This window comes from Lolium rigidum, chromosome 7 (assembly GCF_022539505.1).
Source record: "Lolium rigidum isolate FL_2022 chromosome 7, APGP_CSIRO_Lrig_0.1, whole genome shotgun sequence".
NCBI classification, from domain to species: domain Eukaryota; kingdom Viridiplantae; phylum Streptophyta; class Magnoliopsida; order Poales; family Poaceae; genus Lolium; species Lolium rigidum.
In genome coordinates, this window is record NC_061514.1 from 122398426 (window position 1) to 122424077 (window position 25652).

Here is a 25652-nt window from a genome sequence, read left to right on the forward strand (position 1 = left end):
TCGACTCAAGAGATACAAACTGTTACAAACAGAGGTACAAGCTCAATTGAGCAGTTATCAGGGTACATAGAGAAGCTCTACTGGAGGAATGCCTCAAGAGCATGGAGGGCGTCAGCGCGAACACGATCCACCTCGGCGATCTCGGCCTCATCATCTTCGTCCTTGCCTGTCACCAGCTGCTTGTTCAGGGCACATATTTCGGCCAGATCAGTCTTCAGTTCAGCTTTGAGGTCTTATGCTTCCTCGTGGGAGTGGGCAATTAGGGCTTCCTTATCTTGGATGAGCTGTTTGGTTGCCCGGACCCTCTCTTCAAGGTCCTCCAACTCCTTTCGCAAGGTCTCGAGTTCAGCAGTGCTGACAGAGGTGTCAGTTTTGGCGTCCAAAGCTGTCTTCTTCTCATTAAGCCGCTGACATTTGACTGCAATATCGGCTTTCAACGGAAGTTGGGCATGGCGTAGACCGATTCTCTGACGAGCCAATTTCACCCTTGACCTGTAGGCAGACAGAGTCACGACTGGCCAGAGTTTCACCTGCAACGTCACCGGGAGATGAGGCTGGACGTCTTCAAGGATGCTCTTCACTTCGTCAGGGTTTTCGACCAGTGTCTCAATTGAGGAGGAGAGCAGGGCCTTGAGATGCTGGAGTTGACCATGTGTAGCGCTGGGTCCTGGCTCTTCGCTGGCTTTAGATGTAGCTGGTTCGATGGATTCAGGGTCGAACGTTAGTAAGCTTGAAAGGTCATGACCCTGACAAACAACAAGAACAATGTCAGTATACATCGAAAGAGAAAGGTAGAGCTAAGGAAAGGGAGTGTACCTCTCCTAAGACCAGAGGAACAGCCGATGAAGAGGTGATCGGCTCTTGTGTTTCTGCTGTGGGCTTGGCCAAGGTGGCAACCTTGTCAGCTACACTGTCAGGAGTTGCTAGGTCCAGGGTGGCGGATGGCATCAATACTTCCTCGACTTCCCCACTGGAGGTGTCATCAGTCTGCAGAGGAAGTGGTTAGCCGATAAGAACAGCAACAGGTTAGCATGAAATATGAGCCAAGGAGAGTATGGAGAGTAATTACATCCAAAACCTCCTGGTTTGATGAAGAGGTTTGCGGTTCCTTGCGAGCTCTCTTGATACATCGGCTCTTTGTGCGTAACCCGCCCTGCCCTGCTGTGATGGGAGCTTGGGAAGCAGCGAGGTTCGGGAGCTGACCTTTTCTTGGAAGCCGACGGTGGCAAGTCCGGCTGGCTCCGTGTGGTGGTTTTCCCGAGTTACCCGAGCTCGAGTCCCTTCGACCGGATCGTGTCTCCTCGCTGGAGTTTTCTTCAGTAGAGGTCTGTAAAAGAAATACAAGCATGTTGCAGAAGCCTAGAAGGATAGATAAAATCAGCCAAGGCATGGATCAGCTTACGTGCAAACTTTCTTGGGCTGGAGTAGGGTTTTGGCACTTCAAGGTCTTCCTGGCAGCTACTTTCCTCACTGCTGTTCTCGCCTTAGCTGAGGCTCGGGGGGCAGCTGGCCTAGAAGATGCTCTGCTCTTGGGAGCCGATTTTGGTGAAATCGGTTGGCCCTGTATCACGACCTTTTTCAAGGGTGGTGAGTTTTGGCAGAAGAGGACCACCGGAGCTGGTGGGAGGAAATTGAAAGGGGAGCCGTCATCATGTACAGGTTCTGGACCGTCTTGTTGCTGAAAGAAGACAGAGCAGGATTATAAAAGGAAAGAAATCATCGTGAGCCACTTCAAGATAATTCGTGGGTAGTGGTACCTGTTCTGTAGGGATATCATATTCAGCATCAAGTTGTTTCAGCAATGGTCCCAGAGCTCTTCTGAAGGCATGAGTTTTCCACATTGACCACCAAATCTCAAAACCATCGGTTGATGAGGTAAAAGAGAGGTTGTGAGGAATTGGGATGGCTAGAGCATCAAAGAAAGAGTAACACCTCTGACTCGTGAGGACATCGAGCAGATCAGCTCTGCTCTCTGTTAAGTGGTGGAGGAAGAAATGGGGAGACACCTTCCCAAGACCAATTTGCCGGGCTGCTACAACCGGCTGATAAGACTCATAACCAGGTTTGATGATCCTGTTTGAGGTGCTCATGCCAACTGGAAGGAAGCAGGGACGGATCATGATGGAATACAATTGCCGAGTGCTGGCGTCATCGGCAAAGCTGTCTAGCCTGAAGGAGACTGGATTTTCGAAATTTTCAGACTCCGTATAAGGAAAGAAGAGAGGATTGTCCAGGCCTTGGTAGAAAATTCTGAACCACTCCGATGCTTCCTTGAGGGTCAGTCTACTACCTGGAAGGCTATATAGAGCTTGGCCGTAGTTAGTGCACCGGATTGGCTTCCCGTTAATATCTGGAAAGGTGCAAGTGGCCAAAGGTGGAAAGTTTGGGACATGGTTCTGGAAATACAGTTGAGCCCATAGTTGAATAAACCACCAGGGACCTCCTGTTTTGACTGTCTTTTGGGAAAACAGCTTGACAGACATTAGTTGGAGATATCGATAGACCTCTCCAAAGAACAGTTTGTCAATGCCCAGCTGTGTGCCTCTGGCAAGTTCATAGGCCAAGGAGAGATAGTTCTTGGTTGGAGCGAGTGAAGGGCCACAGAATATGAAGTGTTCCAACCAGAAATTCAGGAAGGCCGTGTGTTCTTTCTCTGTTACAGGGCCTTTGTGATTCATGTGGCGTCGAAGATAAGCACCCCAGTTTGTACACTCTGTTTTGGAAGAGAGTGTGAAAGGGACCTTTGGCAGCATAAAAGCAGAGGGGCTTGGGGATGCAATGTCTAGACCAGTGATCATGGCCACGTCTAGTAGGGTTGGTGTCATGGGGCCATGGCCAAACATGAAGCAATTCAAAGCATCAGACCAAAAGTAGCCGATGGTTTTCAGAAGGTTTTCATGTTTCTCAAGTGGAGACAGTGATAAAGCTAAAGCATCGGCTATTCCCGTGGTTTCCCAGGTGGCTTGGTGGGTTTTGGATATTCTCTTGTACCATGAAACCCAATCTTCAGGAGGATTAGGCCAGGCTCGTAGCGGTCGGCCCAAGAAGTTAGATCTAAATTCTGGTTCACGAAGGGAATTCTATTGGCCTCGCATGAAATCAAATGGGCAGGACTTTCAGTAGAACGAGAGCCAAGACAGAGAGAATTTGGAAGAGAAGGATGCGGCAGCAGAATGTCTGGTACCTAAAAATTAATGACGGAATGAGACATTAATTCAGATGTTTGCTGTTAATTCTAACGCTATGCTCGGATAGAGGGGAGCGGTTGAGGATTACCTTCAGGCCAGAGACCGTAGCGTTGGCGTTGGATGATTCCGCCATTGGGTTCGCTGCAGAGTTGAATCTGCGCGATTGAGATCTGAGATTCGCGTGGCTGTAAGTTGGATCTGTTCGAACGGCGATTTGGGGATCTGAGTTTACTCTTCAGGCAAAGGTTGCAGGTTACCATTTGAAATAAGCAACTGATTTGGCCTTACTCACGTTTTATGGTGAAGGCCGATGCGCTGCCATCGGCTCTTTACGCGTTGACTTGCTTTGACAATCGGCAAAATTGGTATGAAGGCAAAATCGACGTAGAAACATTTTCTTCATTAATAAAGAGGATTTTTACAAAGAAGAGCCGATTGCTCAGGAAAGGAAGAACAAAAGAGCCGATTACTACTACTAGTCCTATGTTAGTAGTCCTAGCCTAAGGGCCGTCGCTGCCCTCGTCGGCGCTGTCGTGGCTGCCGTCGGCGCTGCTACCAGCGAGCTCCTCGTCGCTGCTGCCGTAGCCCTCGGCAGGGGCCTCTTCCTCCTCCTCCTCATCGTCGTCGTCGTCCGACCCGGCGCGGAAGTGCTTCGCCGGCGGCTCATCGGAGGAGGTGTCATCCTCCTCTTCCTCCTCCTCGTCGGAGGAGGTGAAGTCATCCCAGGAGAAGGAGTCATCCTCGCTCTCCGCCTCCAGCTCCCCATCGACGAGGAACTAGAGGTCGTCTTCTCCGTCGGTCAAGGACTTGTCATCCTCGGACCAGACGGAGGAATCGTGATCCTCCTTGTCCCACGTTGTTGGGGCGAGGATGTCGTGCGCCGCCAACGAGCCCCACTCCGGCGTCGGCTCACGAGAAGAAGAGGATAGAGAGGAAAGATCCGATGAGGTAGAGGAGGAGGAGGAGGAATCCATGGTGCGAAGGAGGGTTTTCCGATGGCTACTACGGAGCAAGGGGATGAAGAAGCGAACTGCTCGACGCGGTTAAATAAAGGGGATATAGTGGAGATTTAATGCTACGGCGGTTTCCGAGGACATGGTGCCAAAACTGTCGAGTCGTGCAGAGAAGTTGAGAAGGCAAGGCATCATGATGAAAGGATACTGCGACGGTTCTGCTCTGCCACGATGTGACCCTACGAAGAAAAAATAGAGTGGTTTTGAAATTATCATTACCAAAACCAGGGGGCATGTGTTATCACCAGAATTTAGCCAGAGCAAGACATGGGCCGTAATTGAGATGGGCTTGGAGGATATGCACGTGGAGTGTCTCTGAATCGGCCTCGTGCGAGATTTTGGGCTAGATTGCCCGTGTATCTGTATATTATGGTAGATTTCGATTAGAATCAAGAGATAGAGTTTAGCCCGTACACGATTAGGTTTATTCCCGAATTAGAAAGTCCACTCGACTATAAATATGTACCTAGGGTTATTGAGAAAGGAGGACAATCACGTTCACAACAAACACAATCTAGGCGCATCGCCACCCCTTGTTTCGAGGGTTTCTCCCGGATAAGCATCATGCTGCCTAGATCGCATCTTGCGATCTAGGCAGTATAGGTTTATTCGTTATCTGGTGTTGCTCGTACTGAAGCCTTGTTGATGGCGAGTAACATTACTTATCGTAGATGTTTTGGGGCTTGCATCGTTGTTCTTCTGATATGCTTGCTTAGCTATGCTGCCCCTCGATATCTAGCTGCCCTTACACCTATCTTAGGTGTAAGGGCAGCATCTTGCTTCATCTTTATTTAGTAGATTTGATCTGTTATAGTTGCTCCTTGTTCTTCAAGGATTAGTTTGATATCCGTATGGTTAGGCCTTGCAAACGGGTTGAACGATCCGGTAGTGCGTTAGGTATGGTTTGCCGATCCTAGAAGGGATGTTCCGGGAATCGACTCCGTGTTGGTTTTTAGGCCTCTTTTAGGGTTAACTACTAGGGTTAGTTTTCCATCATCTTTCGTATCTGCTAGGCTCAACTACGTGTAGGATGTTCCGGTTATACGGTGAAAATCCTAAACTGTCGTAGATCGATTTAGCTTAATATTAATGAATCAGGATACCCATGTTATTGCATGATCTAATACGAACCATGGGTCAATCGGCTCTTTGAGCCGATGAGCAGGGTAACCTGAGAGCCGATCGAGGCTCATTTAATGTTTACGTGTCTACCATGCAGGAAACTAATCGAAGCGATCAAACACCTCCCTGACCAGGTATAGGTCAGGTGGCACGCCCTTGCGACCGTCAGGACGTGTGCCAGAGCATTGCGGGCCGTTGACCGAGGGACCAGGGCCCACCAGCAGTCCTGGGAGCCTCCCGGCTCTTCGTGTTGCTCGTCGCTGCTCGCCGGTGGGTTTTGGCAGGCAACACATATGTAATATCAAATTACTATATTACTGAACTACATGGCAAGATGAATCATGGGATATTAATTTAGTGTCGTAAATGATGCTAATTTTTCTAGGGAGTTGGTCAAAGTTAATAAGGATGACTTAAAACATGTCTAAATCGTACACTTATTTGAGGACGGAGAAAGTATGTTGATGTGTGCCTCTTTTTCTATAGACTAGTAAAATGCCCGTGCGTTACCACGGGTGACTAAATAGGTAAAGAACCAAAAACATGGTTAAAACACAAATAAATCATTACAACAATTGTTCATGTCAACTATAGTATTACCAAACCAACTAAATTCACAAAAAAATCACATTTTACCACCAAAGATAGGTACATAGTATTACCAAACCAACTAAATTCACTTCCTATTTGGCACCACTCCATGTCCACCCCACACAATGCATGTGGTGTCGCTGGGCAATTCATTCTATTCTATTTTGTGTCCCCTCATCACATGCACAATTTATCCAACTGTCTCACCATGTTGATGTGCTAATGAATAATAGGCACAAAATCAACCCTAAAGCGTCAAGTTGAATGGTGAAAACCATTTTAGATCATCATATATCCTAGAACAACTGACCTTACATGAATACAATGGATGGAACTACAAAAGTATCTTAACTTCAGCAGTACATTCAAAATATTCATGTTCACATATTATACTCCCTGTCCATAAAAGAATGTCTCAACTATGTCTAAATTGTCATGTATCTACACACTAAAACACGTGTAGATACATACATATTTTGACAAAGTTGAGACATCTTTTTTTTAGGATAGAGGGAGTACCTGTTAAAGGACATGTAAATATATTGTCAAGAAAGAGAAGCATTCCCGCATCACAAGGTACCGGACCCTCCTCCCTTAGGATTCAAGCTTCGAGCCTTCAAAGGCCCTTCAGCCAGCCTATCGCCTGCCCCAAGAGTGCAGTTCCTTGTTTTCCGAAAATGAATCCAATACCTTGTGAAAGAAGACTCTAGTATTCTCTACAGTATTCTCTACAGAATTCAATTAGTTTCGTGAAAAAACAAAGCTAATCTAAATGGTTGGAATAGAGAAATCTGATAGACATACTGTACACATTGTCAACAATGTTGTTGTATGCCAGGGACAGCTCCTCGGGGACACCACATCGTCGAAGCCCCTCATGCCCTCCATGTACATCTGCAGCTTGTCACGGGACAACAAGGCATGTAAAAGATCATTTGACTTTGATGCACATTGCAAGTACAGCATCCCTCAAATAACAAGCAACCCTTTATTTTCCTTTCCACCACATTCTACATCTCCTATAGCTCACAGTGTAGAAATTTTCAGCCTGCAAGCAATTGTGGCATATTGTGACACCTCCATTGCTTATGAAGGTACAAATTATAAGAGTAATAAAAAGGGCAATGTATGAGATCCTGGCATTTTGCTCCTTCTCCTATCCGTAGAAAACTGGTTGCGAGGCCCTGGTCACCTTCACCTCCTTGCGCAATCACCGAATTCAGCCACAAGTAAGCGCAAAATCATTTAAAAAATAAAGTACCCAGATACCAATCTATAGACTTGCGAAAGAAACTCGGTCGAGCATAAAGATGGCTCACTGCGACGTACCCTTCTCCACTGACACTAATCTGATTGAGCATATTCTCAACAACTTCCCTGGCTCATCTTTACAGTGTCACCCTGTTATCATAGGCAACCTTATAAATAATTGTTGTTCACGTAAAACACTCCATCTAGTAATGCATCATCACATGGCAATGTATAGAACACAAGCTGTCACTTATTTCACATGGAAAGATTCTCATGTCTTTAGTCTCACAGACATTAGAGAAGAAAAATGATGAACACACTAAAGCATGCTTCAAGATACATCGAGACACAACAGTTTTCTCAAACCATGCCTAGATATTTGCGTTAAGTAAATTAATTTAGGACAGAGGGAGTATTATTCTTGTTACCAGGGTTGGATCATTTTCTTCAACACATGATTGGCAAAACAATACAAAACTCAGTCACATAGATCTATTAACATAGAGAAACGAACGGCTTTGAATGTAAATCATAATTAGTTCAGCCTTCGCCTGATGGATTACCTTTATGTATCTTGTCAAACCCCTGTAATTTTGATACACAAACTGTCGCATCGTATCGGGAGTATCTCAAGACCTTGACAAGTAGATGAAGGATGCAACTTCAGTACATTCACTTCTAGCGAGATGATGAAAGCCTAAAACTCCGACTCATCGATTGAGAACAACAACAGAGTGAACCACGAGTGTAGGTCATTTATCGATGTAGTACATGCCTTGCCAGCTTCAAAAAAAAATACATATGGTTTGAGTAAACCCACATCATTTTAGCTGCAGGCACAAAGATCCTGTAAACGTCTTTATTTACGAAAATTTGATCAGCCAAGTAACTACACGAAAAAAATGAACATCAACATAGTGGAGCAACTGAAAGATACCTATAAGTAAGAAGAAATACTCAGAAAGTTAAAATATTGAAGCCCTGAAGACACATCCTCTTTGACTGCGGGTATGAACGAGCCTCTAAACTGCCTAAAAAGGCAGCCCGGTGCATGAAGCTCCTGCTTTACATGGAGAAGGGTCGGACCACACATGCGCCATTATACACATTTTTTTGCAAGAGGCCATTTCCTCGACTTAAACCTGTGACCTCTTGGTCACATGGCAACAACTTTGCCACTGCGTTAAGGCTCCCCTTGTCCAAACGGCCTAGTTTGGCGAAAAAAATGATCAGCCAAGCAAGCACGGCCCTTAAGTACAGAGACAAAGAAATACTAACATACTGAATCTACCGCACGGTAAGCCTTGGATGTCTGCATCATATACGTAAGTCCTGATGATGTTACATGAATCTTCCAAGAAATCCTAACTTTCACTACAGTTGTAGAGGCATTAAACTTATTATACAAAAAGCAACGGAAAACTCATCCAAGCTGGGCTAGATCAGCTTCTCACTTGGAATGATAAAGAATGAGATTAGAGTGCACTCAAACGGTTCAAATTAATTTCCATGAAATTTCAGAGTAGCATGAGATGTTTCTACTCAAATATAAGAAGTGCTTATGATTTTACATAAACAGATCCTATCGATATGTGCCGGAAATTTCTCCATATGGGGACGAGATGCGAGAGGAGGTCCTACAAGTCGGCGTATGTGATATACATGAAAGGAGAAAGCGGGCAGCGGACGAACTCCAAAACGCGACACACAACGAAGGCGAGGGAAACACGGCCTGTTAGGAAACGGAACCACCATATTCATTTTATCTATTTGTTCTAGAGATTTCTCTAGAACAAATAGAGTTTCAAGGTGAATGAATTTGCAATACTATTCAAGTATGTTCTGAATTGACCATCCCTGTTTCTGATCACATCTAAATACAAATTGTTTGATGTAAGCACTTCAAAGTACACACGGTCAGGGGCTTTAATAATACTTTCTAGAACACATCAAACAAATACAAAGTTTCAATTCTTCACCAAAGATGTGGGCTAATGTTTTGCATGCAGTAGGCAATAAAGTCCAGGAAACCCAAACATCGTGAAAGGAAAATACATCATTTTTAAATTCGAATACATTATTCCTGTCTTGTGCAAATATTCAATTGCAACCATGATTGAACTAATATACTCATTTAGGCAGGGGGGAGTAGTCATGGTGTACCTTGTGGAGATGTACACCAAGCGACGAAGAAGACTGGACAAGCGGCCATTCTCTTGGATGCAAACTAATCGACGCGGCCCAGCTGTGCCCGTGACAAGGCAATCGCCCGGCACAGTTCCGGAGCGAGGGCACCTGCACGGAATGCGACATCCACACGGTTTGGCACTGGCAAGCCCGCATACACACGTTCCTGCCTGTTCCACCATTGTGCCACACCTCCTGCTTGAGCAGATGTTCATCGTTGTGCAGGAGACCACATGAAACCTGCAAAAAAAACAAATCATGTTGCTTCTAACCATATTAGAGCAGAAGCCCAAAATGCCAAAATGCACAACATCCATCACTAACGGAATGCTTGAGCATAGAACTCAGGCAGAACAGCCCCATACCGGAATCATCGCAAAAGAAGGAGGGAGGCGCACCTACACTGCTTACCCAGCGCCTGCAACACCTGGCAAGCAGCCGCGAGGACGGCGTCCAGGATCCAAACCCTCTGCCACAGGGGCTGGTACCGTGGGCGGAGCTTGGCCACCCACCACTGAACCTATAAAATCCATTAGAATGTGTCCACGATTAGGAAGGGCACGGAACTACATGAACAAATTCAGAGTGATAGAGTTTCTGCAACAAGAACAAATCATAGGAATGAACCAGCCACCACCAACCATGAAGAATCACTCAGGTTCTTCAAGATTCAGATCGGGCGAAAGGGGATTTACCAATTAAGCCAGTGGAGATCGATCCTCCTACCGGGTAAAGCGCCGGCAGCAGCAAGGCATCTTCCTCCCGTCAGCCACGACGGAGCGGCTCGCCCAACCCAAACATGGAGCCAGAGATGGAAAGGGCTCTGATCCACCTGTGGATGTACCGACGGTGCCGAGGCCGATGGGCCAGCAGGCTCTGCGTCATCGTCCGACTCGTTTTCGGCTGAAAGAAACGGCGGACCAGGGACGGGACTGGAGGGAGACGGCGTCACGGCCGGAGGGAGCGACAGCGAGAGTTGGAACTTTGATTAGAGGCGACCTACTTCGTATTTAATCGAGGAATGTCTCCTCGCTCGGTAACCAACATGTACGGGGCTGCTTTCCTCTGAGCGCGTTGGGAGCATGGAGGTTAGGGAGGCGCCGGTGCTGGGCATTGGGGAGTGCGGAGAAGGTTGGCGGCCAGGACGCTGGATCTGAACCGTCGTCTCCAGCAGAGCGGCGGAAGCCATGGCGCCGTCCCTAATTAGCCATGAGCGTGAATGATTAGTTGTGATCGAGGGGGCTCACCATGGGTGGGATATACTTGAGGGCGCATCCAGTGTCCTCAAGACGCGTCTTCAGGAAGGAGTCGGGAGCCCACTTCCAGATCTCCCGAGGACATCGGCGAGCGGATTGCTGATGCTCTCGATGGGGGCGACCTCCCTGCTGCTGGCGATGTCGTCCTCCGAGTCCGACATGGGCTCTGGATGCGGCGCACACAACGACGCGCGGGCCTTCCGACAAAGGTACTGCAAGCGGGGATCTATGAGCCGGTGGAGATGGGGTGATGGCCAGGGCGGTTGACGGACTCGGGGTGGAGCTGGAGTTGGAGATCCTCGTTGCAAGATAGGCGAGAATGCCGGCGTTGGAGATCCGAGCGGCGGCTGGGGTGCACGATGGAGCAGGGACTGCGCGAGGGTTAGAGGAAGGGGGCGTTGGACAGAAGGTTTCATTGGGCCTGGCCCATGTGGAGGACGGACGAGGAATCGACGACGAAAGGAATCGACGACGAAACGTATTGACGTATTATGGGCAGATGACAGAATACGGAAACAGTTTAGACTTTTTAAGTAGTAGAGATGCATGCATTTTTGCGTTAATAAGCACCATCCTACTAGAAATCTAATCAATTTTGTCCGATTACTTTTATGTGATCATAGATAGATACAAAAAGGGCGAAGTAAAGAATCTACAAAACTCTTACGGGACTCATTTGAGCCAAACAATCCATTTTTAGATTTGATTACATCCAAGTCCGTAGTGCCGATCCTTGGATCTATCTTAATTCCACCTACTTGTTCATGAATCTCAATATGGAGAAACAGTTTTTTTCGAAACTTTAGTTTAGACATACAAACATAAAATTAGCAGAATGGTTTGTTTCCTCGAAATAGGCTTTCGCCCCGCTATATTAATATAGCAACCAAGATACAACAAGCTTGCTGGGACCGCAGCACAACCAAGCTCAAACAAAAAAGAAAAAGAAAGATAAGAGAAACAAATGCCGACTACGGCTGAGCAACGAACACGAAAACAACTCGCAACCGCTGCGTCCTCCGGAACAGTACCACCACGCTCCTAGCAGTCCGAATCGCCGCATACCAAGCAACACCTTCAACAAGGAAAACGACGACGACGCCGCTGCTGCCCGGACTAGTCCTAGGGTTTCCCCCGGTATGCGGAGGTGATGGGGGAGAGGTACACGCGACACCCTTCAGGAAGGAAAGACGGCACCCGCAGGCGTCGTCGCGTCGGTGTCGGACAAGCCGACAAGGATTTCTCCCGACCCACACCGCCACCACCCCGAACAAACCGAACTGCTCCACCTCCTGTCGTCCACCAGCGTACGCCACCACGGTCTTGAAGCCATCGTCGCTGTCGCTCAAAGGTCACCAACGCGAGGCCTAGAAACAGATAAGGCGAGCGCAAGGTCGGAGATAGCAGCAGCACAACCATGCCGGAGGGAACAACCTCCACCGCCCGAACTGGCGGTAGTCGACCGGACGTAGTAGCGAGACCAAGTCAGGCCCAAACTGGCCCGTCCAAGTACTCCGCCGCCACGCTGCTACTGGCCGGATGTGTGCCGCCATCGCCAACCCCTGCCACCACACCTCCGCTGGTTCCAGGAGAACGACGTCGAGCCAGGGGCCAGAGGCCCGCCCCAGCCTAGATCGGGCCCAGATGGTCCCAGATCAAGGCAGAGCGAGCGCCGCCAGCCGTCCGGCCACCCCGCCGCCCCGCTGCCAACGGCAGCGCCGCCGCGTCACCTCCCAGCCGACCTGCGGATACCACGCCGCCAGATCGACCGCCGCCGGCCGAATCGCACCGCCACCATCGAGAGGCTGCCCGCGCCCCCCTCCGCGCGACGGGTATTGGCAGCCCCGCCGGCGCCGGCGCCGCACGGACAACGTCTGGCGGCCCACGCCGACGGCGGCGGCAGGAGAGAGCTGGGGGAAGGGGACTAGGGTTTTCGCCCGTCGCCCGCGCGGGGGGGGGGGGCGAGCGAGCGAGGGGGGGCGAGCGAGCCTTATCATGAGTTGAGATCATCCATTTCGGTCTGGCGGATCCTTCGCAGAATGGTTTGTTTAAAGCGAGCCTGTCTCCGTTTTGGGCATGCCGCTTTGTATAGCACAGAGATTAGTATATCAGGTTCACAAAAAAGTACGCCCAACTTTGCAGAAACGAACTACGATACGTTGATTTGTTAGATGTATGCCAGTCAACCACGCTAACCAGCTAGAGATGGTACTAGTACATTTTACAAGCAGAAACGAACTACGATACGTTGATTTGTTAGATGTATGCACATATATACGGCGCACCATTGGTTTGAGTTCACGCTAACCAGCTAGAGATGGTACTAGTACATTTTACAAGCAGTTGACCTGGCTGTCCTGCTTGGCATCCCTGACGAACCTCCTCCAGTACCAGTGCTTGGCCCACACCGACCGCATGGCCTCCAGCGGCACGCCTTTGGTCTCCGGCAGCAGTGCCGCCATGAAGATCGTCATGACCAGGACCCAGCTGGCGTAGAAGACGAATATGGCGTACTTCATGGCGCAGAGCAGGGTGATGAACACCTGCGTCTGCGCGAAGGAGAGGGTGAGCGCGATGGCGATGGTCATGGCCTGCCCCGCCGACCTGATCTCCACGGGGTATATCTCGCTCGGCACCACCCACTTGAGCGGCCCCCACGACAGGCCGAAGCTGAACGTGTACATGCACGTCAGCGCCAGCACCCCGTACGCATAGTTCTTCGCCATCGCCGTCGCGTGGTGCCGGCCGAGATGCTCCGCCAGTATCCACGCCACCGCCACCTTAATATACAACAACAATTTCAGTTAGTTGCCATGGTTCAGGTAAGTCATGCTTGCCCTGCATCCGCGTGACCGCTAATGGGGGTACCTGGCACAGCATCATGGCGATGCCGCCGACGAGAAAGAGGAACCTGCGTCCGGCGCGGTCCACGACGAATGTGGACACGGCGACGGAGCTCAAGTTCACGAGGCTGAGTATGACGGAGCCCAGGATGGCCTTCTGGCTGTTGAACCCGACAGTCCGGAACAACACCGGCGAAAAGACGGAGATGACGATCATGCCGGTGAGGTCGAAGAAGGTGGGGATGGCCACCATCATCACCAGGTAGTGGCGGTACCCCTTGCCGCGCAGCCTCTCGAACGCGCCCTCGTCGTTCCGACGGGCCTCCTCAACCGCGACCATTATGTCCTTGAACTCGTCGCCGACGTCCACGTCCTCGCCGCGGATGCGCTGGAGCGAGGCGCGCGCCCTGTCGGGGTCGCCGCGCATGACGAGGCTGCTGGGGGTGTCCGTGACGAGGAGGGCGCCCACCACGACGATGGTGGCCGGCACGCCGGCGAGGCCCAGGGAGACGCGCCAGCCCCAGCCCGGGATGCGGTTGGTGAAGTAGTTGGTGACGGTCGCGGCCAGCGTGCCGAGGACGAGGAAGAAGTTGTAGGCGGTGGTGAAGGCGCCACGCCACTTCGCCGGCGCTGTCTCGGCGAGATACAACGGAGCCGCCTGTGGTCAACCATCACCATTTGTCATTGCGAGGGAATGGAGCACGTGTACCAAAATGTTTGAACTGAACTGAAGTGGGCCGCGTTGCACAGGTACAAACTAGGCCCATGTACTGGTACTGCGATGCTGCTGGGCCTAAATAAGGTACCGCTCTTCTACATATATAGAAACTGAAGAATTGGCAAAAAAAAATTACTCTACTGAAGGTGGCAAGTCGATATCAGTGGACAATACATACCTGCGCAGTGAACCCAACGCCGAAGCCGAGCAGCATCCTACCGATGATGAGCATGGCGATGTTGATGGCGGCGGCGTTGATGCCGGAGCCGGCGAGGAACAGGACGCCGCCGCTGAGCATGACGGCCTGACGGCCCACCCTCCTGGTCACGCGGCTCGCCACCAGCGACGACAGCATGCCGGCGATGTACAGCGACGAGGTGAACGCCGTGAGCATCTGGTTGTCGTACTTGCAGTAGGCGTCGCGCTTGGCGCCCTTCATCTCCGTTAGCACCTCCGGGAAGAACTTCTCCAGGAACGACTGCATTTGCGTCACGCCACCTAAAACCCCATCATCATTCCATCACACATCAGTGTTCAGTATAGTAGGCTGTAATTTGGCGAAGCGGTCGATATCACGCTGCACGTTGGAAAATAAATCCATGTATGTATAAAATCTTCCTGATACCGACGGAGGTACAACCTTTGACTAGTCGAGCATACCTTTCTAGTCTAGCGCTGAAAGCAAAAGGACGGGCGTCACACAAATAGACAATATCTGCCGAGATCGCTACAAGTTGTACTAGGTACTCTTCAAGGACGCCTTTCAAGCTGAAGTTCGTCACACATATCCGCAAGCTGAAGGTACATATCTGCCGGGATAGCAACAAACTACAGCGACATCCCCACTATAGAAATTCAAGAATATATTGGCATATGTGCTTATTCTGATTCCTTTCAACGTCCTGCGGCTCTACTTAATCGCCTTGTTAGTCATGACAATGACATATTGGTGGACTTAAGAGTACCTTAAATAATCTACATTGGGGTCGTTATTCCATCCACTTGTTACTTCTGGTGTATACTATCATGTATTACCTCTGTTCCATGATATAAGAGGTTTTTCAAGTGTGAAAGCTAGATTGGCTTGGGCTTCATGACTTCCCGCCTTCAGATTGGCATGCTATTCCGATGGTGAAAGGTTGGTGGGTCAACGTGATTCATGGAAGAAGCTAATCGCGGAAAGCGCTTCAATATTTTTTTGGGGAGATATGGAAGGAGAGAAATGCCCGCGTTATCCGAAACCAATATTATTCCACCTTTGCTATGGTGTTGCCCAAAATTAAAGATGAAGCCCTCATGTGGTATTTGGCCGGTGCTAAGGCCTTGACTATTTTGATGTCACGAGAGTAGACGTTTTATTACGGCGTGGTACTTCGCCGTGGCCTGTTGGTTTGTAACACCTCTAACACCTTCTTCTTATTCAATAAAAATAGCAAATATTTTGCCTTGTTTCCAAAAAAAAAAACTCTTTTAGCCTACCAAAACATCTTGTATTTAGGAATGGAGGTAGTAGTTGACAGCATATAGTTTTTCAAGAAAAATAAATAATTTGATAGGTATAGTCCTATCTCGATCATGATGAATCAACAATGTCCGTAGTGCGATGACAAGGTGACAGCACCAGCATGTCCATAGAGTTTGTCCAGTGTTCTTGGACATGGACCGTACATAAAGATGACAAACCCTCTTTGTCTGTGTGCCATGTTTCCAAGCAGCTCTCAGATCGACCCGTCAAATCAAGTGCGTGCTATCTTGTTTCCCTGCCCTAGCACACGTTTACTTTGTGCAGGTTATTTGCTGATTAGTGGAGTTTACCTTTTGCTTTCGGCCATGCGTGTTACCACTGTGCAGTTTCGACATTGCCTAGCACCCCTGCCTCATACATACACATTGCTGATGAGACCCTAGCTTAGCCGTATCTGTATATAATGCTTTGCTAGTGGATGCCACTGTTGGTATGTATGCAGAGGGTTTGTATGGACAAGGTTCCAAAGAATCCAAACCACATGATTATAATTGATATGCCCTCTTAGTACTATTTTGTGTTAAGGATCAGTAGGGGGGGCAAGATCTCCAGGGCCAATCGACTGGATTCTCACCTAGCTACTGAAATGCTTTTAACAGGCCACGGGGGGAGGGCGATCAGAACACACATGTTCTGATTCCTGTTGTGGTGCCTTTGCAGTGGCTACTTGCTGGCTGTCATGTCCTCTCAGCTTTCCTGTGAAGCAACGTACTACCCCAAGGCTGGTCTAAGATTCTATAGCTACATCTCATGGTGAAACACCAACTTGCATTTCGTCTAAACAATTATTCTGTAGGAGAAGATTATGTGATTTCTGTCCTGACAAAAATTCAGAGCGGAGATTTATCCTGCTCTCTGTTCATTTTATTTTCTCCTGATAACGACTCACCGGCCTCTGCTTCATACGACATAACAGACAGCGAAATCATGCTTAGTGTATCTGTCTGCTCTTACGTTTTGGGTCAAAATTGAATATACAGTACGCAATCACGCTTAGTCTGTTTCTTTTTAAATATTGAGCCAAAGTTGATTTTTTTTGGCCGTATGTTACATCATATATATGGAACGGTATACGCAAGGAAAATCATGCAGTTATATGCGTTTTTTTTGTAAGCATTAGGTCAAAGTTGATTTCTGTTGACGTATGTTTCCGCCGAATGCCTTTATTAAGTGGTTGCTCGTCTGTGGCTAGGGAGATTGCTAGACAACTAATAAGGACAAACGGCTCTGGAAACTGAACGATTTATAATCAGTCCTCATCCATCTGCACATGCGGTTAGTCGGCGATGATATTTTCTAAGGACCATAGCCTCCAAATTGTGAACATAGAAGTGCGTGCCCATCTAATACTTCTACAAAATCCTTGCGTCTGTGAAGATATGCTGTGTATTACTATCGTAATCGGTCTTTATTTTATTTATTTGTTTATTTATTATCACCAACACGGCAACACATGAAGATATGCTGTGAAGAAATCCTTGCGCACATGAAGCTGTTTGGAACCTAAAATAGAATGACGACGAGCTATATTTAGAAAACCTTTTTGAGCAGAGCGGTTACTTGTCTGCACAAATAAAATAAAGAATGCATAGAATTTCCAGAAAAAGATAGCAGGAGTTTCGCTGTTTTTGCATCAATTGGAAGTATAAGACTAGCTGTAAAACTGAAAATCCCACAGAGAAAGTTTACATGACTTGAACTGCACTCATGCCTCGTGCTAACTGAGGATCCAAGGTGTTCGTGATGAATAAACGCAAGCATATCTTGTTCAGAGTACGTGCGCACCTGAGACGCCAATGTCGTAGCCGAAGATGAGCCCGCAGGAGGCGGCCATGAGGCAGGTGACCACGACGGAGATCGTCACGCGGCCGCCGCCGTAGCCGTGTGGGCATCCGTGGTCGCCGCCGGTGCCGTCCGCCGCGGCGAACCCTCCTCTGGCCATGGCGGCTGCGCGCGAGCCTTGGCCGCCGGTCGATGAGTTTGGTTGGATTTGGAAGACACAGTGTCAGGACTCAGGAGCAAGACGGTTGCGGCCATATATACAGGGTTTTTTTTTTTTTTTGCGAAACGGCCATATATACAGGTTTGGCATGATCACAGCGAAGAGTTGAGTAATTGGTTGGGGGTACAATGTGTGTGTGCAGAATAATGCGTGGGGAAAGCGACACTTTAGGGAATAAAATAGCCATAGGGGCGGATTATTTCAGTCGGAGAATTGAAATGGGAAAAGTTGGCATACTTGTGAAATAGAATAATTGTCCTGTATATATGTTAATGGAAGCTAATAAATAGATTAATTTTTAGCAGGCAAGGGAATGGTATATCCATGACATCCCAAGATATGAGCAAGCACCATCGCCGGACAAAGGCTTTGTGAGCCGATGAAGAGGCTCACTACCGGTAAAGCCGAAATTGTTGTGGTGTTTCAGTCAGGGAACGTCCCATGTGCTCCTTGCATTCCAGAATTACTGCTTGTCGGTGGAGCAAAAACACCACCCAGAGTATGCCTTCCTACTTCTTGGACCAACATCCCCCATGCACGCCACCAAGGACGACCACCTCTAGCCTACCTAGGGACAATAGATTGACACACCAGAGGAACAACGGAGGATAATCTTCCACGGATCTCCAAACCTTACTGCCATGGCACCACCAAGGTACGGCACAGATCAAGGAACACTTAATCCAACCGAAGGTCGTTGAAGATAACACAAATCCTAACCCTAAATTTATAGACGGGAGAGGGCTAGAGTCCCTTTCCCCAACCGTTGCTAGAGCAGTAGAGCAGAAGACGAAGGGGGCGGAGAGAGAGGGAGAGCCCGCCCTCAATGGCGAACTGGGGTGTGTACATGGTCGCCTCCTTTATTGCCTTATAGAGGAAATCGAGAGGGTACGAAAATTGCTCCATACCAACATAGGGTGAATGAGCTCAGCCAAAAATGAAAGTACGCAAATTTGGGTCACTCTCTCCTATCTAATCGAGCTGCAGCGGATAGCCAGATACACACCATTTTTACCTTAAAAAAATTAAAGGATAAATATATTAATTAATTATGACACAATATATGTTTATAGCAATCAAAAAATGCACTTTTTTCCCAATAGAGAGGGGTTTATGCATGTCACTCTCCAATAATTTGTGTGGTACTATTTGTGTGAGTTACATGTGGTCTTCGATACATGTGTTATAGTGATACTTGCATGCGAGTGACATGTGAAGTCCTGTATGTTCTTTTTTTCAAGAATCGACAACAGTTGTTGCCCATTTTTCCATTAAGATTAGCAAGGATTTTACAAATTTATATGCTTGCTTACACAGAGAGAATTACTCATCGCAACTACCCTTCGTCTGCCTAGCTATCTACCATAACTCTAGCTCTGCTAGTGTGGCTTGCACAAGCTGCCTTATAGTTGAACTTTTTCCGTCAGAGGTTCTTGCCTTCCTTTCAATCCATAATCGCCTCATGTCGGCATTGGCTAGGACTATCACTTCCTTCCTCCTCTTTTTTGGTTGACTTGAACCTACGGAACTCCACCAATCTCTAACAGGTTCATACATGCTTGGAACAATATCCGCAGCCTATTCGCATGGATGAAATCAAAATTTCCTTGTGAAAGGGCATTGCAATAGAAAATGGTTGATGTCCTCATGCTTTAGATCACAAAAACTACAATAGTCCAATGCATCCATCCCTCTTCGGTGCAGCCTATCCGCTGCCCAGTAGCGATTCCTATACGCCAGCCAACACCAAATCTTTTCTTTCAAGGGTGCTCAATTCTTTCATAGTTCCCTCGCATAATCACCCTCAACATTCCCAAGGAAAAAAAATCATGCCGATGAGTCTCTGTTATTTGTTGTCAGTCGCTAGGAGCATCCTCCTTCTTGTTACATACTACCTCCAACGTGTTTAATTGACGTAGAGTGTACCGACGCCATGCAGTGTTTGGCGTCGATTAAACACGATCGGAGGGAGTAGATGTCTTGGAAAATCTATCCCTTACTTAAACTCCTCGTTGCCTCTTTGTGCTGCATCTCTTTGACACTGGTGCTTTAAAGCAAGCAGGGATTCTCCACGGTAAAAAGGGTTTAGCATTTTGATTTCATCCTTTAGATTTATCCAAAAGAATCGTTATTTAGATGTCGATGGTTGAGATCCATTTCCGCAAGGTCATAGTTAACGTACCTAGTTCTCAGATAAACAAAAAAAAAATTGAACATGATGACACTACAGAAAGTGTGTCAATTCATTGGGACACCTTTAAAGTTCAAAGGGTTACTAGATACAAATAATTTGAGAACAAGCAATAACATATTCATGAATCAATCAATAATAAATTTTGGGACTATGCACATTATATACTCAGAATGACAACTATGCTGTCTTAATTGGTGCATAAAGGTAGATGATGAAGACTCAACATAAAAGTAAAAGAAAGGTCATGCGCAGAGGAAAGCAAGATTACTCATGAGCTAGAGCTTTTTATTTTGAATAGAATATAGGTGTTGAAAATGTATTTTGAGAGGTATGTATGTCTATGTCAACAAACGACATCAAATGATCTATCATCCTTTCATTTTTATTGGCTTAAAGAGCGGCTCCCATAGAGAGAACAATAAATTTCATATTCTCTTTTGTTTGAACAAGCTAAGTTCATGCTTTCTCAAGTCCATAGTGTTAGGAGATTTTGATTATTCGTTTAACTTATATTTTAGTGGGCCGGGCACCCGTTTGCCTGCTCTTTTTGCAATATTAGGGACTAGAACTTGCTCAAAAAAAATATTAGGGACTAGAAAATTATGCATGCTAGTCAAGGTGTGAACCCAAAATAAACATTAAAGAGACAATAAAGCATTCAACACTTCCTTATGAGCTAAAACATGAACACAAAACAGGTAATAATTTTGGTTTTTGGAAGTTGGATGCACGAGTAGATCTCATACTCAGTACAGTAGAGCGACCAACTAAGAGAGCAATAATGGCCATAATCATGCATAGCGACAAAATATTATTAATCAAAGCATAAAGTGATATTACAAGTCAAAAACTAAATGATCATAAAGGCTTGAGGTGACTGATTTGTAGCCATAACATGATGTAAGCATGTGCCTAGTCAACCCAATTAAAGAGAATACCACAATATTATGCTTTTGTATGATGAAAACAACACATAATTCTTTCAATGGTACATTAAACACTCTCAGCTATTCGAGAGAAGTCATGCTACAACAATAACTACTAAGCATATAATTAAAATAACATCTAACATGACATGCTAAAGTCTAAGCCACAGTCTAAACAAGTTTCTTTTTACACCACTATAAGCATGAAACTTTTTACTCGTCTCCAACACCAAACAATTTATTTGAAACAACTCTCATAGATAATAATCAATAAAGACCAGAGAGCTAATCATACCTAATAAATAAAACTAACAAGCTCTGAACAAAATACGAGTGGAAAACAAGAGCTAAACGCAGTACTAGCAAAAGAGAACACTCGCAGAACAATAAGAGTGAAACCTAGAGTGTTCTATACAATGAAAATGGTGTGTGTCATTCTCCAAAACAAGTATGATGGAATCCAACCATATACTACAGCAAACAAAACAAAATAAAACAAAAAAACAAAAATAAAGATGCTCCAAGAATAATACATAGCATATGAAACAATAAAAATATAGCGTCTTAGAAGATAACCTCGTACTTTGTTGATGAAGAAGGGGATGTCTTGGGCATCCCCAAGCTTTGACGCTTGTACATCTTGGATATTTATTGGGGTGACATCGGTATCCCCAAGTTTGAGATTTTGTCCATCCTTCATCTCATCACATCATTCTTCTCTCCCTACTATTAAAAACTTCCTTCATACAAAACTTCACACAATTTTCATTAGCAGCATTAGTGCAATTAAAAAAAAAATCCTCTTTGCTTTAGTTCTAACATAAGTCAAACATCCATTAAAACATTATCTACTATAGAAACTTCTTCAGAAAGCTCTTTCTCTCAAAAGAACTCAAAAAGAAAAAGATTAAGAGGCAATGCAAATTGTGGCTGAAATCTGTCAAAACAGAACAGCGGGTAAAGATCATTTTTTTCAAAAATCCTCTATTGCTCAAATCGAAAAAGTGCAAAACTAACAAAAGTTAGATAATAACCCGGGACATATGCTCAAATATTTTCAGATCAATCCGACGTTCTGGCTGGAAATACTAATTTTTTTGTGGTTGCACAAAATCTGTTTCACGACAGCAACTTCCCCAAATCTTACCTTCTTCCTATTAGAGGTTATCCTTGGCACAAAAACGAAATAAAAAGGATAAGGAGAGGTTATTGCAGAGGTAATAACTTCCAAGACTCAATAAAAGAAAAAATTACATAAATAAAACATGGGTTATCTCCCAAGAGTGCTTTTCTTAAACGCCTTTCAGCTAGGCTCAGTAATTTGAGAAGATGCTCACATAAGAAATATAAATTGAAGCAAAAGAGAGGAACAAGTAGAAAATATGAAACACATTTCAGTCTAACACACTTTCTATGCATAGGAATCTTGTAAGAAAATAAATCAAAGAAGCACAGAGTAACAAGCATGGGTAGGTAAAACAAGAGCAACTTCGGAACTTTCAATATAAAGAGAGATGTTTTAGTAACATGAAAATTCCAACAACCATATTTTCCTCTCTCATAATAATTTTTAGTAGCATCATGAACAAACTCAACAATATAAATATCACATAAAACATTCTTATCATGAGCCACATGAATAAAATAATTATTACTCTCCACATAAACATAGTCATTCTTATTAATTGTAGTGGGAGCAAATTCAACAAAATAGCTATCATTATTATTCTCATCACTATAACCATCATATATAGGAGACATATTGTAATCATAATTAATTTTCTCCTCAACAGTAGGTGGACTGAAAATATCATATTCATCACTGTAATCATCATAGCAAATTTTCTCCTCTGAAGTTGGGGAACTAAAAAGATTATTTTCATAAAAACTAGCTTCCCCAAGCTTAGACTTATTCATAGCATTAGCAATGATGGTGTTCAAAGAATTCATACTAATAACATTGCTATTAGCATGCAAATAAAGTTCCATAGGTTTTTAAATTTTCTCTTCAAATACTTCATGTCCTAGCTCAAGATAAATACCATAAAGCTCTCTAATTTTGTTGTTGTTTTCAATTAAGCCTAACTAGTGAAAAACAAGAAACATCAATATGGGAGGTGAGCATGGAATAAACTAACAAAAACAATAACATAGTAAAGAGATTGGAGGTGAGAGACCCCCCTTGCAGAAATCCTATTTCTCCCCGGCAACGGCGCCAGAAAAGAGTTGTTGCCGTGGGAGTTAGCAATCTTTGTGGTGTAACTTTTCTTCAGTTCCCCGGGAACGGCGCCAGAAAAGAGCTTGATGTTGTGCAGAGCACGCGGTTGGAAAACCCCAAGAGGAAGGTATGATGAGCATAGCAGCAGTTTTCCCTCAATAAGAAACCAAGGTTTAATCGACCAGTAGGAGAAAGAAATCACTTCTGAAGGTGTTGCTGGCTGACTTCGGCAGGACGCACTACCGGTGTCAGCAATGATGTCTACGGGTACTTCTATTCTTGTAGACAGTGTTGGGCCTCCAAGAGCAGAGGTTTGTAGAACAGCAGCAAGTTTCCCTTAAGTGGATCACCCAAGGTTTATCGAACTCAGGGAGGAAGAGGTCAAAGATATCCCTCTCAAGCAACCACTGCAACCACAAAGCAAGAAGTCTCTTGTGTCCCCAACACACCTAATAGGTGCACTAGTTCGGCGAAGAGATAGTGAAATACAGGTGGTATGAATGAATATGAGCAGTAGTAACGGCGCCGAGAAAATAGCTTGCTGGCGTGTAGTTGATGGTGGTAATATGGTAGCAGTAGTAACGCAAGTAAAACGATGAAACAAGCAACGATAGCGATATTTAGGAACAAGGCCTAGGGATTATACTTTCACTAGTGGACACTCTCAACTTTGATCACATAACAGAATAGATAAATGCATACTCTACACTCTCTTGTTGGATGATGAACACATTGCATAGGATTACACGAACCCTCAATGCCGGAGTTAACAAGCTCCACAATAAATAACCTTAGAGTGCATGAAAGATCAACACGACTAAACCAAGTACTAACACAGCATGCACACTGTCACCTTCACACTATGTAGGAGGAATAGATCACATCAATACTATCATAGCAATAGTTAATTTCACAATCTACAAGAGATCATGATCATAGCATACGCCAAGTACTAACACGGATGCACACACTGTCACCATTACACCGTGCACGAGGAATAAACTACTTTAATAACATCACTAGAGTAGCACATAGATAAATTGTGATACAAAACACATTGCAATCATAAAGAGATATAAATAAGCACTTCACTACGCTATTCATAACAGTGAATAAGTATTCTGTGAAATATAGCCTAAGAGACCCACACGGTGCACACACTGTCACTTTTACACACGTGGGACAAGGAGTCTCCGGAGATCACATAAGTAAAACTCACTTGACTAGCACAATGACATCTAGATTACAAGCATCATCATATGAATCTCAATCATGTAAGGCAGCTCATGAGATTATTGTATTGAAGTACATAGGAGAGAGATGAACCACATAGCTACCGGTACAGCCCCGAGCCTCGATGGAGAACTACTCCCTCCTCATGGGAGACAAGCAGCGTTGATGAAGATGGCGGTGGTGTCGATGGAGGAGCCTTCCGGGGGCACTTCCCCGCCCCGGCGGCGTGCCGGAACAGACACTCCTGTCCCCCAGATCTTGGCTTCGCGATGGCGGCGGCTCTGGAAGGTTTCTCGTACCGTGGCTGTTTAGTATCGAGGTTTTAGGTCTGGGAGCTTCTTATAGGCGAAGAGGCGGCGTCAGAGGGTCAACGAGGCGGCGGCACCATAGGGTGGCGCGGGCCACACCTAGGTCGCGCCGACCTATGGTCCCGTGGGCCTGTAGCCCCCCTCTGGTCCTTCCCGGGTGTTCTGGAAGCTTCGTGGAAAAATAGGATGCTGGGTCTTGATTTCGTCCGATTCCGAGAATATTTCCTTACTAGGATTTCTGGAACCAAAAACAGCAGAAAACAGGAACTGGCCCTTCGGCATCTCGTCAATAGGTTAGTTCCAGAAAATGCACGAATATGACATAAAGTGTGCATAAAACATGTAGATATCATCCATAATGTAGCATGGAACATAAGAAATTATCGATACGTCGGAGACGTATCAAGCAACAATGTGGAACCTACACACAACACAACCAAAATACTTTGCCCCAACTTACAGTGAGGTTGTCAATCTCACCAGTTTTGTTGAAAACAAAGGATTAGACGTATAGTGTGGAAAGAAATGTTTGTTTGCAGTGAAATAAAGAGAATAGTACTTGCAGTTGCCATGGGCCTTGGCAATCTAAGGAAACAAAATAGGTATTTGCAGTGTAAAAGAAAGGACCGGGGTCCACGCTTCACTAGAGGTGTCTCTTCATACGTCCCAAATGTATCTATAATTTCTTATGTTCCATGCTACTTTTATGATGATACTCACATGTTTTATACACATTATATGTCATTATTATGCATTTTCCGGCACTAACCTATTGACGAGATGCCGAAGAGCCAGTTGATGTTTTCTACTGTTTTTGGTTTCAGAAATCCTAGTAAGGAAATATTCTCGGAATTGGACGAAATCAACGCCCAGGGGCTTATTTTTCCACGAAGCTTCCAGAAGACCGAAGGAGTCACGAAGTGGGGCCACGGGGCGCCGCCACACTAGGGCGGCGCGGCCCTAGCGTGTGGGGCCCCCGTGACGCCTCCTGACCTGCCCTTCCGACTACTTAAAGCCTTCGTCGCAAAACCCCCAGTACCGAGAGCCACGATACGGAAAACCTTCCAGAGACGCCGC

At 46.1% G+C, this 25652-nt stretch overlaps 2 protein-coding genes across 3 annotated transcripts; both read right to left on the reverse strand.

Annotated features, from left to right (window-relative positions):
* Positions 1 to 6646: 6646 nt before the first annotated feature.
* LOC124676430 lies at positions 6647 to 10856 on the reverse strand. Of its 2 annotated transcripts, XM_047212496.1 has the most exons (5): positions 10079 to 10856; positions 9755 to 9872; positions 9329 to 9592; positions 7729 to 7801; positions 6647 to 7315 (listed from the first exon to the last, which is right to left on the reverse strand). In XM_047212496.1, the coding sequence occupies exons 1-5, from the start codon at positions 10105 to 10107 to the stop codon at positions 7311 to 7313; spliced, it is 489 nt and encodes a 162-aa protein (XP_047068452.1). In that variant the 5' UTR covers positions 10108 to 10856; the 3' UTR covers positions 6647 to 7310. The 2 variants fall into 2 exon arrangements, with proteins under 2 accessions (XP_047068452.1, XP_047068453.1); XM_047212497.1 differs by lacking the exons at positions 6647 to 7315; positions 7729 to 7801 and adding an exon at positions 8240 to 8373.
* A 1919-nt stretch (positions 10857 to 12775) lies between these two features.
* Positions 12776 to 17636, reverse strand: LOC124677292 (sugar transport protein MST1-like). The gene is made up of 4 exons (XM_047213294.1): positions 17480 to 17636; positions 14348 to 14667; positions 13477 to 14109; positions 12776 to 13388 (listed from the first exon to the last, which is right to left on the reverse strand). Exons 1-4 carry the CDS (start codon positions 17634 to 17636, stop codon positions 12942 to 12944), a joined length of 1557 nt encoding a protein of 518 aa, XP_047069250.1. The 3' UTR covers positions 12776 to 12941.
* Positions 17637 to 25652: the final 8016 nt, after the last annotated feature.

What these genes read in the sequence shown, in the direction of transcription:
- LOC124677292 (XM_047213294.1), bottom strand. Translation starts at nt 17,636, where the DNA reads ATGGCCAGAGGAGGGTTCGCCGCGGCGGACGGCACCGGCGGCGACCAC. An exon ending in GCGTTGGGTTCACTGCGCAG is followed by an intron (nt 14,110 to 14,347) that starts GTATGTATTGTC and finishes GGTTGACCACAG; the next exon opens with GCGGCTCCGTTGTATCTCGC. An exon ending in TCGCCATGATGCTGTGCCAG is followed by an intron (nt 13,389 to 13,476) that starts GTACCCCCATTA and finishes TTGTATATTAAG; the next exon opens with GTGGCGGTGGCGTGGATACT.
- LOC124676430 (XM_047212496.1), bottom strand. Translation starts at nt 10,107, where the DNA reads ATGCCTTGCTGCTGCCGGCGCTTTACCCG. An exon ending in GCAGGCGCTGGGTAAGCAGT is followed by an intron (nt 9,593 to 9,754) that starts GTAGGTGCGCCT and finishes TTTTTTTTGCAG; the next exon opens with GTTTCATGTGGTCTCCTGCA. An exon ending in TTGGTGTACATCTCCACAAG is followed by an intron (nt 7,802 to 9,328) that starts GTACACCATGAC and finishes CTACTTGTCAAG; the next exon opens with GTCTTGAGATACTCCCGATA.